The 18138-nt window shown below is 45.2% G+C and overlaps 1 protein-coding gene across 1 annotated transcript in view; it reads right to left on the bottom strand.

Moving 5' to 3' along the window:
- IGSF9B (immunoglobulin superfamily member 9B) overlaps positions 1-18138 on the bottom strand; it is a 122864-nt gene that overhangs the window by 50419 nt on the left and 54307 nt on the right. The window contains exons 6-10 of the mRNA XM_044439579.1: positions 16513-16654; positions 12796-12941; positions 8763-8905; positions 2885-3025; positions 2032-2148 (exon numbers count right to left, since the gene is read on the bottom strand). Coding sequence (XP_044295514.1) covers positions 2032-2148; positions 2885-3025; positions 8763-8905; positions 12796-12941; positions 16513-16654 — 689 coding nt within the window. The remainder of the gene's footprint in view (positions 1-2031; positions 2149-2884; positions 3026-8762; positions 8906-12795; positions 12942-16512; positions 16655-18138) is intronic.

The following is an 18138-nucleotide window of genomic DNA, read 5'->3' as shown; positions in this document are numbered from 1 at the left end:
TTTTATATTTTTAATGTATTATATTTTAATTTATGTTGTGAGCCGCCCCGAGGCTTTGGCGAATGGGGTGGCATAGAAATGTTTTTTAAAAATAAATAAATAAATAAATAAATAAATAAATAAATAAATAAATGATTTAGGCCAGTAGGGGGTGCAACAATTCCACAGATTTCACCAGCCTTCACCAAGATCAGGGATCTGTGAGGAATCCATTTGAGTGCTTTGCCACCCATGCACTTGTGTGGGATCCCTGAAGCGCACAGGCCTTCTTCCATGAATCAGATCAACCAGAGCTTTGGATGGCATGTGATTTTCCTGCAACTACTGCGACTTGTGCAAATAACATAAGCTACAGGTTTTTGGTGCACTCTTTTTCACAGAACCAGCCATTTCTGAGAAAAAAAACAGTCCTCTGAAACAAGTGCCTTCATGCTATTTGTGCAAATATTGTCAAATTGTGCATTTTTAGTGCCATTTTGCATACAAATGGTGGCTTTTTCCAAAAAAAAATCAGCATCCCCAAACACATGGCATATCACTATCTGTACAAATAGTGCTCATTGTGTTAAAGTCATGTGCTTTCCCGGCACAGTTTATGAAAATTTTATTGGCAGTTTGAAAAAAGTGCACAAAGGTTGGCCCATGCTGCAGACGGAAACCGGCAAACAAAGCTCAGCTTGTCCCATTTCTGGTCATCAGCTGGACGCCTGGTTGCTCGCAAGAACTGGATTTCCTTTGTTTCATTTCCTCCCTAGCCATGATAAAAGCCCTCCATTTGCAACCATGAGATTGCACTTGCATGCCATGCTCTTGACTAGCACTGCCCTCTTGCTGGTGCAGCAGTTCTGGAAGAGATTCTGGAGAGGCAGTGCCTAAATACACAGAGGGAACAATGCAAACAGAGATGCACAGAAGAGGGAAAAAGGGGAGGCAGGCATGCCGTGCGAGACTCTGGTTTAAATCCCTGCACAGCCACCAAGTTCACTGAGTGACTTTGAGGCTGTCGTTATCTCTTCTGCTTCTCTCAAAGAACCGGGGAAGATAAAGTGAGAGAAACCTGATGAATGTCTGGGAGAAAAAGATGACAGATAAGGAAGAAGATTTAAAAATCATTCAGGCAATCCAGAGGTCTCACAAGCTGCTGCAGATGGGAGGGGGTGTGGGTTGCAGTAAGAGTGCTAGGCCAGGACTAGGAAGAGACAAGTTCGCATCCCCACTCAGCCATGAACCTTAGCTGGTGCCTCTGAGCCTTCTCTCTCTCTCTCTCTCTCTCTCTCTCTCTCTCTCTCTCTCTCTCTCTGGGGCACAGCTGGTGTTCATGCCAGTGCTGAAAAGCAGCAAAGCAGCAGCGGCAGTAGTTTGGACAGAGCTAGGCATAACCATAGACCAGGTGGCCACTGCATCTATTTCAACAGATCCTGTCTTCCAGGCTGACCATAGCACAGGGGAAGCAGCCAACCACAGGCAACGGGGACAAGGAAACAGGTGCACCAGGACATTGGGATGAAGGAAAAGTTGGACGTGGTCTTTTGGGGGCAGCAGAAACTGCCCGACGCAGCACAGCCCTGCTTTCTTGGAATGCTGGCTTTCGCCAACTGACTATGACCACCTGACTTGGCTGCAGCTCATCACGGCTTGGCGCAGGAGAGGCCAAGGTGAGATCTCCGTGCAGGATGACTAAGAGGCTATTCTGCTTTCTGCCCTGCACAGGACGAAGGAAGCACTGGGGGGAAGGAAGCCTGAGTGGGGAGCAGGGCTTTGGCAGACCCTGGCACGGGGAGCAAGAAGAGGAAGGGGGGTAGAGAGGCCCATTCTGCAGACACTGCTGCTAGGGTTTCCGCAGTGTCTAATGCTTTCTTGCAAGGAGCAGGGCTTCCCCCACCCACCTGTGGGATGGGGCGGCAGTGGTACAGCCCGAAGCGAAGCAGCTGAACCTGCAGGTTGCTCTTACCGGGACAGAGTGTGGCTTCTCTGTCTGTAATATTCATCAAAAGCCAAAGGCACTGCAGATTTTTCTGGCAGGCCGGGTACCTTTCTCCAGGCGATGACGGGAAAGGGGTCTCCTGCAGCGGCACAGGGTATCAACAGCTCCCTCCCTGCCTCTTGTCTGTACTCCCAGCCTGGTAGCACCGTGAAATAGGGTGGGTCCTGCAATGGATAAAAGGGGAAGGGAGGTGGAAAGGAGGAAAATAGATAAACAAAATCCAATTGCTCTCATTGAGCATCCAGCACGGAAAACAGAGCTGCCAGCTAATTGCGGGACTTTTAGCCAATTAATGAATATGCCAAAAGCCAGATGCTTAACAGATTATGTTGACATATCTATAAGCACTGACCCATGTAATGCATGACTCGAGAAGGGAGCAATACCTTCTCGTGTTCATTTTCTCTGCACTCTCACACTTTTCAACTCAAGCAGTTGCTAGTAACCAGCACACTTTGGGCTCATTTGCTGCTTGCTCTCATGCAAGCAGAAACGCCTGCAAACACACGCACAGTGCAGCAGTTAACTGACTCTGAGGAGTGACCAGCTTGCTTCCCAGCAGAATGGCACACCTTCCACAGAACACACCATCCGCATAAGCATCTGTGATGGCTTTTTCTATTTCTGAGACATCCGGATCTTCAGCCACACTCCAGAGTATGCCAGCAGCAAAGGTAACTGCTCAGGGAGGGCTCCTTTCACCCAGCTGACTCTGCAGTCCTACCAGCCAACAGCTGTGGATCGTTTAAAAATGCCACTCTCATGTCCCGTAGTTTGGTTGAGCTGAGCTGATTTGGCCCAGTATACCAGCCTTTCAAATCACAACTGGTATTTGATGAGGGAGTGATAAATCTCGTTCACAGGCTTTTAATCATAGGAATATACCAAGAGAGGAGATACCTTTAGTACCAGTCGGGCAGGGGGGGACTGGCCCATTGTACCCAGGGCATTATAAGGCACGCAGGTGTATGTGCCGAGAGCTTCTTCGGTTGCCTCTTCTATTCGAATTGAGCCATCTTCCATCAGGCTCCAGCCAGAATACTGCACAGGAAAGAGAAGAGACTAGATGTCTTGCAGCTTTGAGTTCCACAAAATCAATGTATCGTGTATAGTTATTTTTCCTGTGGCTTAAACCAGCAGTGTGATGTGGCAGCCAAGGGCGTGAACACCACCCTTGGATGCAAAGCCAGAAACGTGGCTTCTAGATTAAGAGAGGCAATATGGCCACTCTATATGACTCTGGTGCACACACAGCTGGAGTATTGTGTTCAGTTCTGCGCCCCTCATTGCAAGAGGGATATATCAAGGTTGGAATCAGTGCAGCACAAGGATGGTGGCTGTTTCGCAGGGTAAATCATATGAGGAGGGACTGAGGGAACTGGGTCTTTCAGCCTGGAGGAGACTCAGAGGGGACCTGTTAGTGACATACAGGCACGTGAGGGGGTGCCATACAGAGGTGGGTCATGGCCTTTTTTCCCCTGCACTGGAGGGCAGGACATGTTCCAGTGGAGCAAAGCTCAGGGAACCAAGATTTATGGTGGATGCCAGGAAGGGCCTCCTGATGGTTAGGACCCTGAGGGTATGGAATGGGCTTCCACAGGAGGTGGTTGAAGCCCCAGTGGTGAGGGTGTTTGAGGATAGGCTGGCCATGCACATGGTAGGCATGTCTGAGTGGAGCTGGCTGGAGACGGGGGTCAGACTAGATGGCCCAGGAGGCCCCTTCTGACTCACTCGTTTCTATGTTTCTGTTTGGTTTAAAAGGATGGGTGCTCTCTGGATTAAGTGTGCAGGTCTGTCCAATTCAGCTGGCTCTTAAAATAGGATTTTTGTCATGCTTTTCATTGGTCAGTAGGCACCTCTGTAGTGCTGTTTGCAGTACCCAGGGACTGGAGGAAGAACTACACTTTCTAGGATTCTTCTTCCAGACTCATTCTGTAATACAGCACAGGCGTTGAAGTCACAATTTGAGGAGGAATATCAGAGTGGAGAGGTGGAGCTTTTAACATTGTTTTTGGCTGAAGGTTCTCTTTCTCCCATACGTACACATATGTGGCGCTTAGGACTGCAAATTATACAGGTACCTCGGGGGCACCTGAAGACCTATTCACTGTGCCACAACCCTGATCTGCGGAAGGAAGGAAACAGCCAAACCAGAATAGAAGCCTTTTATATAGTAATAGGCCAGAGAAGATAATATGGCAAGACTGTTTCTTATAAAAGTTGGTTTTATTTGGTTGAGTTTAGTTTAGTTCATTACATGCATGTATTGCTTCAAACAACCAAAGGAGTCCAGAAGCAATTTACACAGAAATAAAAAGAGCAAACACAAAGCCACCGAATGTAATATGCAATGACATATTCATTAGAACCATGCACATTTATAAAGGTATCCATTAAAAGTCCATGTGGAGAAGAAAAAAACATCCTCCATCCAGCACTGGAAAGAAACATTAAAAATAACTGGGCCATTAAACTGTGCACATGCCTGGAAAAAGAGGGGTGTCTTTGAGACTAGATGTCTAAAAGATGGCAGAGTTGGTTCCAGCTGTATTCAGGCAGATTCCTGTAGGAAATGTGTTCCTTGAGCATCCTGGTTCTGTGACGATGTGAGGCTTTATAGGGAAAACAAGCACTTGTGGTTTGAATTTACTCATTGGTCCAAGCCATGGAGGGAGTCTGCCTCAATGCCAGACATCAGGCAGCAGAAGCTGGGTCTGAAAGCTTTCTTGAACTTGGCAAAAGATCACACTAAAATAGTGATGGGGACCTCAGCTGCCCCAGACTGAAGCCCAGGCACTTGGGATTCATGGTTCTTAGCCAGGTGGTGGGTCAGAGCACCTTCAGCAGGTTCTGGTCCCCATGGTCTCTCTACATATGCAGAGCTTTCCACTGCTGACTCCTGAACCAGGCTGGTTCAAGAGTAAGCACGCAAACTGTGGCCTGGTGATGCCACTCTCCTACAGTTGTCCTCCCTTCCAGATGCCCAAGACTTTTCAAAGAACCCCTTTCATGAACCCCTTCCAGATTCCACAGTCTTTTCCAGGATCTTGGCAGAGTGGGATGAATCCATTCCCAGGTTCTACCAGCCTGTTCCAGGGTGGAACCACATGGTTTTGCTCAGCCCTATGGGAAATTTTCCATATGCTGCCCAAATCTACATGCATCTTGTTCTCACAGCATGCTGGGAAGGAGGGACTGAATCGCAGCCAGTGCAAGTGGCTTAAGAAACTGCTTAGCCCTGCTCCCAGCTCTCTTCCTTGTAGTTTCTGCTAAAATGCAAAGTTGCAGTCACAAAAATTGAGTGTGATGCATCTAGTGAGCACCAGGAAGAAACAAACAGGATGGTGGCTCCCTAGAGTTGGCAGGGCTTCATAAAGCAAACTCCCTTGTCAACATTTTGGGCTGCTTTTGCAATCTTTTCAGTTCTGTCAGCTGGGAGAGGGCCAGTTTCATAATTGGCCTGCTTGGATGGCACAGATGGATTGCTTTGGGGAAACACGTTGACATAGAGCCCTGCTAATGAGATGTGGACAATTGCTCCTCTTGGCATTGGCTCGAATCTAGCTCAGGTCAGGAGTGCTCAACAGCCATGGCTATCTAATGGCTGTTTGTGGGCTTCAAACAAAAACATTCCCATAAAACAGGGGTCTCCAATTACTCCCATTATCATTACAGCCAGGACGAAAAAACTTCTGAAGAAAACTGTAGTTCCAGCCCGGATTCCAGCACACATTACTTTACTCCCAAGTAGGTTGCCCTGGCCAAGCGCATGCAGCAATCTGTGCTCTCTCCACCATGTTTCTGGGCCAAATTTAAGTTGCTGCTTTCGACCTATAAAGCCTCAAATGATGTGGAACCGAGTGATTCAAAGGACGGTCTGTACCTATGCAAACCCAGCTGGCATTAAAATCCGTTCAGAGACCATGCTTGTAGGACTGTCGATAAGATTAATTTGGTTGATGGAGAACTGAAGCAGAGTTCTTTCAGTGGTTGCCCCACTGTTTTGGAGCTCCTTCACCGAATTGCACATGGCCTCAACTCTGAAAATACTAAAATGGGGTTTTAAAACATTTGTTTGTTTATTTGTTTAATTTCAGGCTGCTTTTTCTTGAATTGGAACCTTTATCTCTACAGCTTTTAAAATTAAGCAGTCACAGGTTTAGCATTTCTATTTATTCAGTTTGCTATTTTAGCAATCTATTCAAAACGACCTATGTTTTAAGTAATTTTTATCCCACTATCTTTGAATTTGTAATTTCGTTTCACTGTGTTTTCGCAGTTATGTTTGCGAGCTGCCTGTGACCTGGAAGGTGGCCGAAAGATAAGTACTTGCATAAATAATAAATCGCCCCATTTGTGCCTGCCTCACTCCATAAAGCTGCCTGTATTGGATCAGACCACATGGACTTGAATTGTTTTTCCAACAGGGGGCAACCGGATGCCTCATTATGCAAGATGGAGGCACCTGGTCTACCTGGGAAGGCACTTCCTTTGAATATATACCATGCCTGCCTTATCTCTTGAAAGGTCCACATCTACGGGGAGCTGGTGCCAAACTGAGTGGGCCAGAAGCAACTGTCCAATCAGGGGTCCAGTTCCACAGCAGCAATCCAGCACCAGGATTGGGTGCAGATGCTTTGGAGGTTTTTGAGACTAATTTTTTTTTTTCTTTTGTAGGGCCTGGTAGTCAAGGATAGACTCTAGAAGTCAACTGACTGAGTACCGACACTGATAAAACTCTCCTGTATGAACCTGTCTACTCTGACACACAAAGAACATCTTGGAAGGAACAATCCTCAGCACAGACAAGTAGAAAGCAGGTCTGTTTGTTTTCTGTGTAAGTAAATTGAGTGTTATCACTACAGAAATTTATTGCACAAATGGCAGTCTTCATAAGGATATGTCAAAAGAAGGAAAACTGACTTATTTGAGTTCAGCAGATTTTCTGCCCACTTCTGATCTGACGAGCAGAAGCAGGCCAGGTTGAGGTCTTTTTTCCAGATTTCCATCTCTAAGCTAGACCACAATTTGTGTATGTGCACACAACAAATCTGCACAAATAAGCAACTGAAAATGGCATCCAAGTAGCACAATTTGTGCAAATTACCATTTTGTGTAAATCAGCTGATACTGTTTGCAGATGTCCTAACAGCCACGTGGTTTCCAAGTGCTTATTTGTACAAATCTCATTAGTGATTAAAAATATGTGATCGTGGCCTGCCTTTAGAAATGAAAATTGGATTGACTTGGCCGGGGAGGAGGGCTAACAAACTGGAATTCAGGGTGCAGGGGAGGAATCTTGAAAGTCCATCAAAATTCATCCTCTGTCAGATTCATAGAATCATAGAATATCAGAGTTGGAAGGGGCCAAAGGCCGAGTTCAACCCCAGCTGTTGCAGGACACCACGTCACACCCTCCCACTCAGAGGGCTGTCCAGGTTCTTTCTGAATGCCTCCAGTGTGGGAGAGCCCTCCACCTCTCTGGGCAGCTGGTCCCACTGTTCATCACACATTTGTGCTCCTATACAAAAGGGGCAGGGCTGTGATCTTTGCAAATGTTAAGCCCTTGCAAGCTCTTCAGTGGTAGGGTAGGCATATACAGAAATCGACCCGGAGGAAATTAATGGGGCCCAGCTTTGGCTGAATTGTTCCTGGTCAGCAATCTCACCCAGGCTGAAGTCCAAAGCCATCTCAGCAGACAGCCCACATTTGGAACAGTCAGACCATAAGCCTTGAGCTGTTAATATTTAAAGAAACCTCTAAATAGTGAGTAATTTGTTTTAAATATTTAAAAGAGTGAACTCTTTGATAGGATGTTATAAGCAAAGTAATAGCAGGATGGCATCTTGTTAAAGAGGATCTTTTGGGTGCCAAGTTCCCATTTATACTAATATCTCCAGGATGACACTTTATAGTTCAACCAATGTTCGATTAATGGTGCTTATCTCTTTCAGTGACAGGAGAAATGAACTCCCCGTGAGACCCTAGATAGCAAGATGGCAGCTGATTAGATTGAAGAATTCAAAATACCGGACACGTGTCTTTGCTTCTTGAAGTGAAGAGTCTTCCTCAAGGTGACAGCAGGGCATTTGGGGCAGCCAGAAACCAGGTGTGGTTCTCTTCCCCACCACTTTCCCAAGGGGGTGAAAGTCTTATGATTTCTCAGGTGGGTGACTACAAGTGGCCATGACTGCCCCTGACATCCTGGGTTTCTTGGTATTTCCTGCTGAACCTTTTACATTTCTGAGTTCAGCGATGTTGCTCGCACATGCTTGGAAATGAAGATCAAATCCCCTTGGAAATGCATTAAGTAAGTTGTCCCCAGTCCTTTGCTCTCCAGATATTTTAGACTGCAGATACTGTCATCCCTGACTCTTTGCCATGTAGACTGTGGGTAATGGGAACTGCAGCTCAAAACAAGGCATTATTCCCATGGAATTCAGTTCTCATTTTCAAAGAACACAGTACTTTACATGGTTAAGTAAAATGGACAAGCTTCGCATCACCTTTTCTGGAGTTTACTTTACTTAGGTAAGCCATCATCTCCCTACCCAAAGAGGCTCCAGTTCAAATCCCCATTCAGTCACAACACTTCCTAGGAGATCTTAAGCCAGTCATTTTCTCTCATGCCAAACTACCTTACCAAATTGTTGTGAAGAGGAAATGAAGAGGGAGAATCATGACCGCCACCCTGAACTCCTTGGAGGAAGGGTAGGATATACACACAATGCATGCTCGCAGTCCTTTACCAAAAGAGCCTGCTAGCAACTCATTTTACCTTCTCAATGTGCAGAGGGCGTCCATCTTTGTTCCACTTGACCAAGGTAACCGGCGGTTCTGCCTCAACTGGGCAGCGGATGTATCCATGTATCCCCACAGGAACATATATGATGGGTGGCATGTTCACCACCCGGGCCGGATCTGGGACAGAAGCAGCCAGAAGTTATGAAAAGTTTTATTTTTGGTTTAATCCGACCATTTCCTTTAGCTTCTGGATAGGAGCAAGCAGGGTCAGTAACATCTCTATAATGGAGTTCAACACCCACATGCTAATTCACAAACGTTCATAATAATCCTGTCTCCAAAGTCCATTATCTTTCTGCTCATTATTTCCCCAGATCTATTAGAATAACACTAAGCAATTACATGAAGCTTTAGTCATTGGGATAATTTCATGTTGATCAATCTGTGCTAAGCTCTAGCAATGTGACATCTATTTGGAGTGGGATGGGGCGGGAGACATAAGCATACACACATTCACACTTTCAGCTTTGCCCTCCATGACCAGCATTAAAATATTTTACTTTGCTATACATTTTTTATAGTTTCCCATTCAGCATTTAGCATTCAACTTTTGCAAAATCTTCTGCAGAAGAAAGAGAAATAGAAGCACCATTGAAATTAATTAGAACAAGTGACTGTCCGCTTTGCCACATGGTACTAGAAGCTGTCTGAAGCGAATTTTAAGGTTTCTTTAAAAGGTTTTCTATTTGGACAAAACACTGAGAGCGAGTATTTTGGGGTGCATGCCTGGCATGCATTAAGGTGCTATTGTGTTTCACCTCAGATGGAAATACAGGCAAAGTTGGGAGGCCCTACCTGAGAGGCAACAGCTGAATGAAAGAGGGAAAGCATCGATAAGCCTAGTGAAATTTCTCGAAGGCAATGAGGCTTACATCTTTCTCTCAGATCCATTTTTAACGTGGACCAAACAAAAGCTGCTTGTGATCTGATTTTCAGAGGGTCAAGGTCACAGTGTCACTGTGTCTATTTCTTCCTTGCTGCTCATTCTTTCTTCCTATCCGATGGCCCAAAGAAGGTGTTCGGCCTCATCCAGCAACTGCTGCAGGAGGGCAGGCAACAGTATCGCGCACACACTGAGCCTTGCTCGCGATCCCTCTTTTTGTGGGCAACTCCAGCCTCCACCCAAGGAGCTCTGGATAGCAAAGCAGTGCTGCAATGAAGTGCTGCTCAGGAGGAAACCAGGCCAGAGGAATTAAGGAGGAGGAGGGCAGAGTGAAGAAAGACAAGCTGGCCACTTGGAGCAAGGCTGGGGGGTTGCACAAGGGTGGCCAATACCAGGGCCCACTCAGAAGTATTTGAAGCTGGTGCAGGTCAGAGGGAATCAAACAGGGACCCAGGGAAGCTATCGCGCCCTTCTTCTTTCATCCTTCATCCTTCACTGGTTCCTTGGAAGAGTCCCAGTGGATAAGTTAGGAGGTTCGCCATTCAAATCTTGGCTGATTCTGACATCCTATTTGGGTTGGCACCACAGTCCCATAACCTAGTCCTTTCAAATCCTCCCTTTCGTGCCACCCCTTTTGCATCTGTCCATCATCCACTTAGCCAAGTCAATGCCCGCTCAGATTAGCAGCACTGGAGAACAGAGACCATCAGCTTCCCTTATGTCCTCATCTTTCTAACCCAGCAGCTATATTGAAATGCCACATTCATCCGCTCTCCTTCCTCTCTTCCCAACTTCCCTGAGGTTCTTTGGTGGGTGGGGTGGGAGCTAAAAAGGCAGCAGTAATTCCCAGAGTCAAACCCAGAGTGATTGAGTGACGGCACCATTGTGAAGGATTTTGGATCTCTCTGTTCTGTGATTGATGGTAACATTAACAAGTCAAAAGGAACGGGAAAATAATCCTCATTATTCTGGTTTTAGAGGGTGTTATGTTTGTTTCTTTTCATTTTCTAAATGTGACCTGCTGGTACCAATTTTTAAAAAGAAACTCAAAACACTACAAAAGGCATTAAAGATTAAAAACAAAATGTTTAAAATTCATATCTGAGCCAAAGATATTCTCTCACAGCAATGTTCTGGTAGCATTCGGTGTGCAAATTCTGAGCAGAGATAATTGTACATTTCTGAGGAAGGAAAGGGGATTTTCAATCATTGTTTTTCTCTGGCAGTATTTTATGCATGTGCGCACGCACACACACACGCGCGCACACACACACAAATGCCACCCACCCACCACACTTTGCGGACTGCAAGCAAGGAACAAGCATCTATCAAGGTCACCTGATTCTGACTGTGGCATCATAACCCAGTTTCCCATCCAGACCATAATAAAGAACTTGATTTGTGTACACACCATTTAGTGCCATGTCTTAGGAAATGTAATCAACACAGGCTCAAAGGATTGATAACGGGACACTGAGCTTTTTCACTTCTAGGTCAGTGGGCGGCATCCAACTCGGTTGATTAACGAGTGGCCAAAAGCCGTCACCATCTGACAGTTACTTGGGCAATGCTGAATGAGATCGCTTTCTATCCAGACAGAGCCAGAGACATAAAAGTGACCAGGAGCATTAAGAGATAAAAGTGATGTTCCTTCCCCTCCAAGTTTACAGTGCGAATGCCAGATTCATAGATTCATATGGCAGCAAAGGACTAATAGCAAGAAAGAGGTTCTAATCCTCAGCAAAGAAAACGAGCCGCCCTCTTGCAGCTAACCCATTCGGTCTCCATCCCCCAACTCACTTCTCTGCAATGAAATCCTCTTCTCTTTCTCAGCTGAGATTTTAAAACATGGTTCATTATTGCACAGAGGTTAATGTGAACCATCATTAGCTTTATCCAAGTATAAACTCTGTACAAATGCAACATGAGAACATAATTGAATTAAATTGTGGAAGGGAAAGGGGGATTCGTACAAGAGAAAGACAGATGAGCTTGCAGCACACTTGCAAAACTAAGTCACAGTTAGAGGATCAGAAGCATTACTTCTGCAGTGGAACATATTGCTATGCTATGTTGTGCTATGCTAAGTAAATAATACTAATATTATTAATATTTTGCTACAGTGCTCTATGCTTGAAAAGAAGTATGATATGATATGAAACATTATTATTGATGATGATGATGATGATATTTTGTTACCGTTCTCTGTGTTTGAAAAGAAGGTTTATTTGTCCAGGTAGAATAGGCCAAAACTAACCATCCTTACCCCACAGAAGCCTCCCGCAAAGATTACAAACCAGGTTTGTAATCCTCCCAGCTGCATGTCAGTTGAGGCTCCTCACTTCCCTCTGGGCTTATAACTTTTGAGCACATCAGACCAGCCCCAGCGCCCCTTCCAGGCTCAGCTAGTCTGGCTGGGCCTGGGGGCCACTGAAAGCTGCCTATGCGGCAACACCAAAAACCACTTTGGAGCTACAACAGAATACAAACGGGGCCTGAAACGAGTATGCACTGATGCAGTGAGCAACCCACATGGCAAGCTCGAGCAGACCTGTGCTTGCAAACATTTCTTCCAGTTCCTCATCTGTGGCTTGGATTCTGCCAAAGTAAAGCTTGGACTGCGAGCTATCTGGGACGGGGGTGGGGGGTGGTTGAGAGGAGCAGATTTCAAAGAGAGCTTAGCAGATTGGAAGTGCCAGTATAATACAAATGATAAAATAAAACCTGATGGGCATGCATTCTGCCTGAGCAAGGAGTGGCAGATTAACTCTCCCCTGAGACGTCTAATACTGACATGATACTCCACTCTGAAGCATCTGCCGCTTGATTCAATATGGCAGCACTAGGTAGCATTGCATTAAACAAAGCAATTAACCCAGCAACTGTCCCAATCAGCCTATGTCTCGTAAGTCCCTGTAATTTAGGTGCGATTTATTCTCCATTCTCCGGACAACTGCTGTGCAAGACTTGTTATTGCCATGCCCATAAAACGTTACAGGGAATCTGCACAGAGATGCTGCCAGCCACATTTCATGGAGCAATATGATCTATCATCAGCTGTCATCACGTATTTGTTAACGCATCGCCTAACCCTCCTCGGTTCACCTCCGACAAACACACTCACATTGCACCGTCAGGTAAGCCGAGGCAGATGGTGAGCGTCCGAGGCTGTTGCTAGGAATGCAGGTGTACTTGCCGGCATCTTCAGGCTTGACTCGGAAGATGATCAGTGTCCCATCAATCAAGATCCGCACCCTAAGCTTTAGGTCACTGTAAAATTGAAGGAGAGCAAGGAGGTCAATCCATGCTGGGTCACATATCCCCGCTATCTGGGCAAACAGGCGCCTGGTGTGCAGGGCCGCTAGCTCTCAGAAGCGTGAAGTAAGGCCAAATTACGTTTGCTCTTGCGAGTGTTATATTGTTTTTCCCTCCTTTCTTGCTTGCACCTGTTCTGGGAATATGCTACAGTGGGAAATGATTAAGAAATGACTCAGTGAAATAAATAACAGTACATGGGTTTTCTGATGCTGGGTACAATTGATAGCAAAAGGGGAAGGGGATGGCAGAGGATGAGGGGGCTGGATGGAGCCACACTGGAGTGTGGGCTTGGTGGACTCCCAGGAATGGTGGAGGACAGGAGAGCCTGGAGGAATGTTGTCCATGGGGTCGTGACAGGTCAGGCATGACTTTTTGACTAAACAAACAAACAAAAAACATGGGTTTTAAAAATACTAATTATTAGTACTCCAGGGATCACCCAGTGAACTAACGGCAGAAGATTCTAAGACCAAGTCCTTGTTTGCACAAGTCTTATTTAGATCATGCGATTCATCAGAAAGGGGGTGAGACACATACCTTGGGAAGAGACCTAGTAATGGCTTTTAGCCATGATGGCTAAATGGAACCTCCATTACCAGTAGCAGTGCGACACTGAATATTAATTGCCAGGGGAGGTGGCCGGCCCTACCATTAAGTACAGTGAGACAGCTGGGAGCTGGCAGCAAGATGCTGGCAGAGGGACTTGTGAGCCGCACAGCTCTAAGTTAGCAAGCTACGTTCAGCTGCGGTGCAGATGTTGTCTCATCATCAGTGCAGAAGACAGACTCATCTGCAAGCTGAGGCCACTTTTGCAGACAGAAAGGCAGGCAATGCGATTGTGTTCTTTGCTTCAGGCCCTGCAGCGGGGAAGCTTGAAGGCATCCGGTTGCCCATGGTGGGAATCACAACACTAGACTTAGTAGACCTTTGGTCTTATCTAGGAGGACCCTTTGCAAATCCTTAAAGACTTGGTTCCCTCCTTAGGAAAGAGCACCCTCTTTAGAAGGACAATGTATTTCACTGAAAAATATTCTGTCAGAATCAGCCTGGAGTACTTTTCTCATTGAAGAGCACCCTTGGAAAAATTCATGCCAACAAACATTATGTTGGAACACATCATCAGCATTGTCATAAATCCATAGTGTGGAACTTTTCCCTTGAAATATACGTATGAATGTCATAATTTACCTAGTGCTCTCTTAAATACTCCTGCAGGAATATTTTGAGGGAGGAGTAATGTTATACCTGAACTGCACTGAAAAGGAAGTCCCAGGAGAAACATTTTCACTTCTCTGCCTGAATAATATTTAAAAAAAGGGAAACAAGGGGTCTTTCCAGGACAACAGGTCCTCCCAGACGGGAAGGATTAACTAGTATGCCAAGTACACAGAAGAGCAGAGGAATCCAGCTGTGCTTTAATTATTAGAGTTTCCTCAATTTGAAAAGCCCATTCTCCTTGTTCCCTGAAGTGGGCTTCTTGAGCATCCCCTGTGGCTTCTCTGGTGCTTCTTTCCTTTTCGCAAGGCAAACGTTCACAACTGGGAGAAATAATAAACACTGCTGATAATCCTGACCAGAAAACATGCAGATTATCCCCTGGACTGCAAAATATTTTACACCAAGGGGAATCTGTGTTAGTTTCTTAGAGCAAGACCAACAGTCCTGAAACACTTTAAAGATTAATACATTCATTGCAGCAGAAGCTTTCATGGATGGAAGTCCACTTTAGCAAATGCATACATTGGTTTGCCAGGTTTAGTAGCATGTATACACAGTAAATTTTGGAAAGAAAGTTCATGTTGACCTTTACTAGATAATCTTAAGACTAGGTGAGACCAAGCAGAGAACCTCAGATATTTGGCTCAGTGCAGATGTAATAATGATTCCCAACAGGGTTTCTATAACAAAAGTCAGCCTTGGAAAAACTCTCTCTTCCTGCCTCTTCTTTCTCTCATCCTTGTTGTCCATGGTGCAGCATTACAATCACATATCACCAGTGATCAGTATTTGCAATAGCCATGATTCCCACATAAACAAAAATTGCAAAGCATGATCCGAAGTGGGTTTGCAAACTATGCAAATGAGGAAGCCTTGCAAGAATAAATCATTGTTTGTCTCGGCAAAGCAAAGTTAAGGAAATTCAATCCAAGGAAAGGACGGAAAAGGAGGAGATCGCATACATCCAAATGCAACTACAAGTAGTTATTTCTAGGACGCTGCATCTGCACCAGACTCTGCATTCCAAACTTGCATTTTTACATTTTTCTTTGTGCCATGGTTCAACATCCTTTCTTTTTAAACGATGGAAAAGAAGATGGCTTTGAAACAGTTACAGAATAAACTTAGCTTTGCCTTTTACTGGTAACTCTCACAGTTTCTGAGATGTTTCTCTCTGGGCCAAATAAAAATAACTTAAAACTTAGCAGTAAGATCAGCATACACCCATTTTCTGACATTTGCCACAATGTAGAGATTTCTACTGACTTAGATGACTATTTCGGGCTTTTGATAGAGAAATCGGCTGTAGGCGTCACATGCATGCTTGTGCCATGATCAATGTACCAATCTATACAGAGACATAAGACTCTGCTGTCAAAACAAATGACATAGTTGTTTTGAAATTTCCACTCTTTAATGGAAGAGATGATGAGTATTCTATATATACAAGCATTATTTCATTGTAAGGGGTGTCTATGTATGCTTGTTTTGCATCAGTAGACAGTGGAAAGCTTGAAACACAAAGCTTCAGCAATTATTTCTACAGCATTTCTGTATTTTACAAAAAATCATCGTGGTTGTTTTCCTGTAAACAACCACAGGAAACCACAGGAGCTGGTGCAGCTCTTTCATTGTCTCTGAGCCAAAGCATTTTGGCCAGTGGGGCTGGAGGCCATGTTTAGATTTCTAGATCCAATTTTGTAATATAGCTTAAGGTGCTGGTGTTGACCTATAAAGCCCTAAATGGCTTGGACCAGGATACCTGAAGGAGCGTCTTCTTCCTTATATGCCCTCCCACCCCTTAAGATCTGAGGCAGAGGCCCTGCTCCGGGAACCCTCTTTGAAGGAGGTCAGGAGAGCAAATACTCAGAGGAAGGCCTTCTCTACAGTGACGCCCCAACTGTGGAATTTGCTCCCCAGAGAGATTCACCTGGTGCCAATGTTATATTCCTTTCGGCACCAGGCAAAAACCTTTTTATTTGCCCAACATTTTAATATTTAAATATTTTAACTTGGTTTTAACATCATATGTTCAGCTATGCTTTGTTATGCTTACTATGTTGTATTTTGTTATAATTATTCTTTGTTTGATTATGTCTTGTTTGTAAGCTGTCCTGGGATGTTTTGTAAAGGACGGGATATAAGTATTGTAATTAAATTAAAATTAAATTAACATCAGTAGTGCCTGTGCTAAATGCATGGCTAACGGCAGCAGGAAGAAGGAGCACCACAAGGCCATTCTGGCTCCAGCCACCTGTTCCGAACAGGTTCCCCTGCAGGCCCCAACAGGTGGGTCTGAACTCACTTCTTAAAGTAGACATTCTCTTCTTCCCAGTACCAAGTATAGGTCAGGTTGCCTGGATATGCCTCAGCCTGGCAGGTGAACATTGCATCCTGGGAGATGTTAACGGTGATGTTCTCCGGAGGGGAAACGATGAAAGGGGGTCCTGTGGGAGAACGAGAAACAAACAGTTACCTCAGCAGCTGAAAAGGGGAAGATGAGCTCATAGGCAAGAGTGAATGGCCGGCAGGGCAGGGAGCAGAGGTGAACAGCAGAAAGTGGCTCTCGCGGAAGGAGGAAGCCACCAACTAACAAAGGCAAGCTTTCTCACAGAAGCGCGCACACGCACACACCCCTTCAAGGGCAAACATAAGGCTCAAGGTGTGTTGGCATGACTGCCACTCCACTGCATCCCATCCGTGGATTCCTGAAAGTGCCAAATCCTACTTTTTCTTAGAAATTATACAAAGAAGAAAACAAGGTGCTTCTGGCCATCACACCTATGTTCTTTGATATGTCTTCAGAAAAATGCTATAGGCAGTTCTGTACACTGCATCTAGGGCAGAATTCAAGGCATGTTTGCACAAAAGAATGCCCTTAAAGATTTGTGAGACCAGAAATTCAGCAGGTAAACTTTTTCCTAACTGGCAGGTAAGAAAAGCACCGTGGAACTGACTTCTCTGGCACAATTGCAAAAGGTACATTCCCAAAATAAAGTGTAATTTGGCAACATGCTAAAAATAAAGTGCGTAAAAACACACATTATATGCAAATGTGTAAAAAACGGACATGGAAGGAACAATATTAATGTTGCACATTCAAGACAACCTAAGTTCATGCTGAGCTAAGCTAAACACTGCTCATGACAGCAAACCCTTTGTGGAGGGAAACCATGTGTGCAAATAACTGTGTATTATTTTCATGAAACAGCATCCCTGCTCTTAGAAGGGGATGCATTTTAAGTTTCCCTCTGCAGGGACATAAATTACCCAAACAAACAAACAAAACCCAAAATGCTTGATGCTGGGTGCGCTAAAGACACCTCTCTTTGCTTCTGTACCTTGCTTCCCATTTAGATGAAATGAGTGACGGGATGACTGTAAATCAGGATGACTGCTTAATCGGGATGACAGGGCCCTCCACAAGGGTGTTCCAGTAAATGGATTTTGGTATAACACTAATAAGATGCAGAGCCATTAACAGCTACTGCAGCAGGCATCCTCCACACGTGCGTTTTGGCCATGGAGGAAATTAACCCGGCACTTTCTGTAGGGCATTCTCAATCTCCCCCACCCATACAGCCTGACCCTATATTCAGCACAGGCAAGGGGGTCTCGCCCCGCATTTCATTGCTCTCTCTCTCTCTCTCTCGCACATGCATGCACAGGGAAAGAGAGAGAGCATTCAACCCATCTCCCCCCAGTATTCCTTCACATCAGGGTCAACAAAGGGCAGGATGCAGGGGAGGGCAATTGTAAGGGGAGACAGGAAAAGCTGCCTTCTCCGTGGTGAGGTGAGCTGAGAGTAGGGTCACCATTCTGCTTCCACCATGGTAGCATCCTCAACTTCCTTCTGTGCAAGAGAATGATTTCCAACGACTCTTGCAGCAAAAGGGCTGCACTGAATGAAGGGGAGGGCAAACACCCACCC

The sequence above is a fragment of the Varanus komodoensis genome, unplaced genomic scaffold (assembly GCF_004798865.1).
Source record: "Varanus komodoensis strain SLA01 unplaced genomic scaffold, ASM479886v1 scaffold35, whole genome shotgun sequence".
NCBI classification, from domain to species: Eukaryota; Metazoa; Chordata; class Lepidosauria; order Squamata; family Varanidae; genus Varanus; species Varanus komodoensis.
The sequence above is the reverse complement of the archived record's forward strand: the minus strand, read 5'-3'. Positions and strand labels throughout refer to the sequence as shown.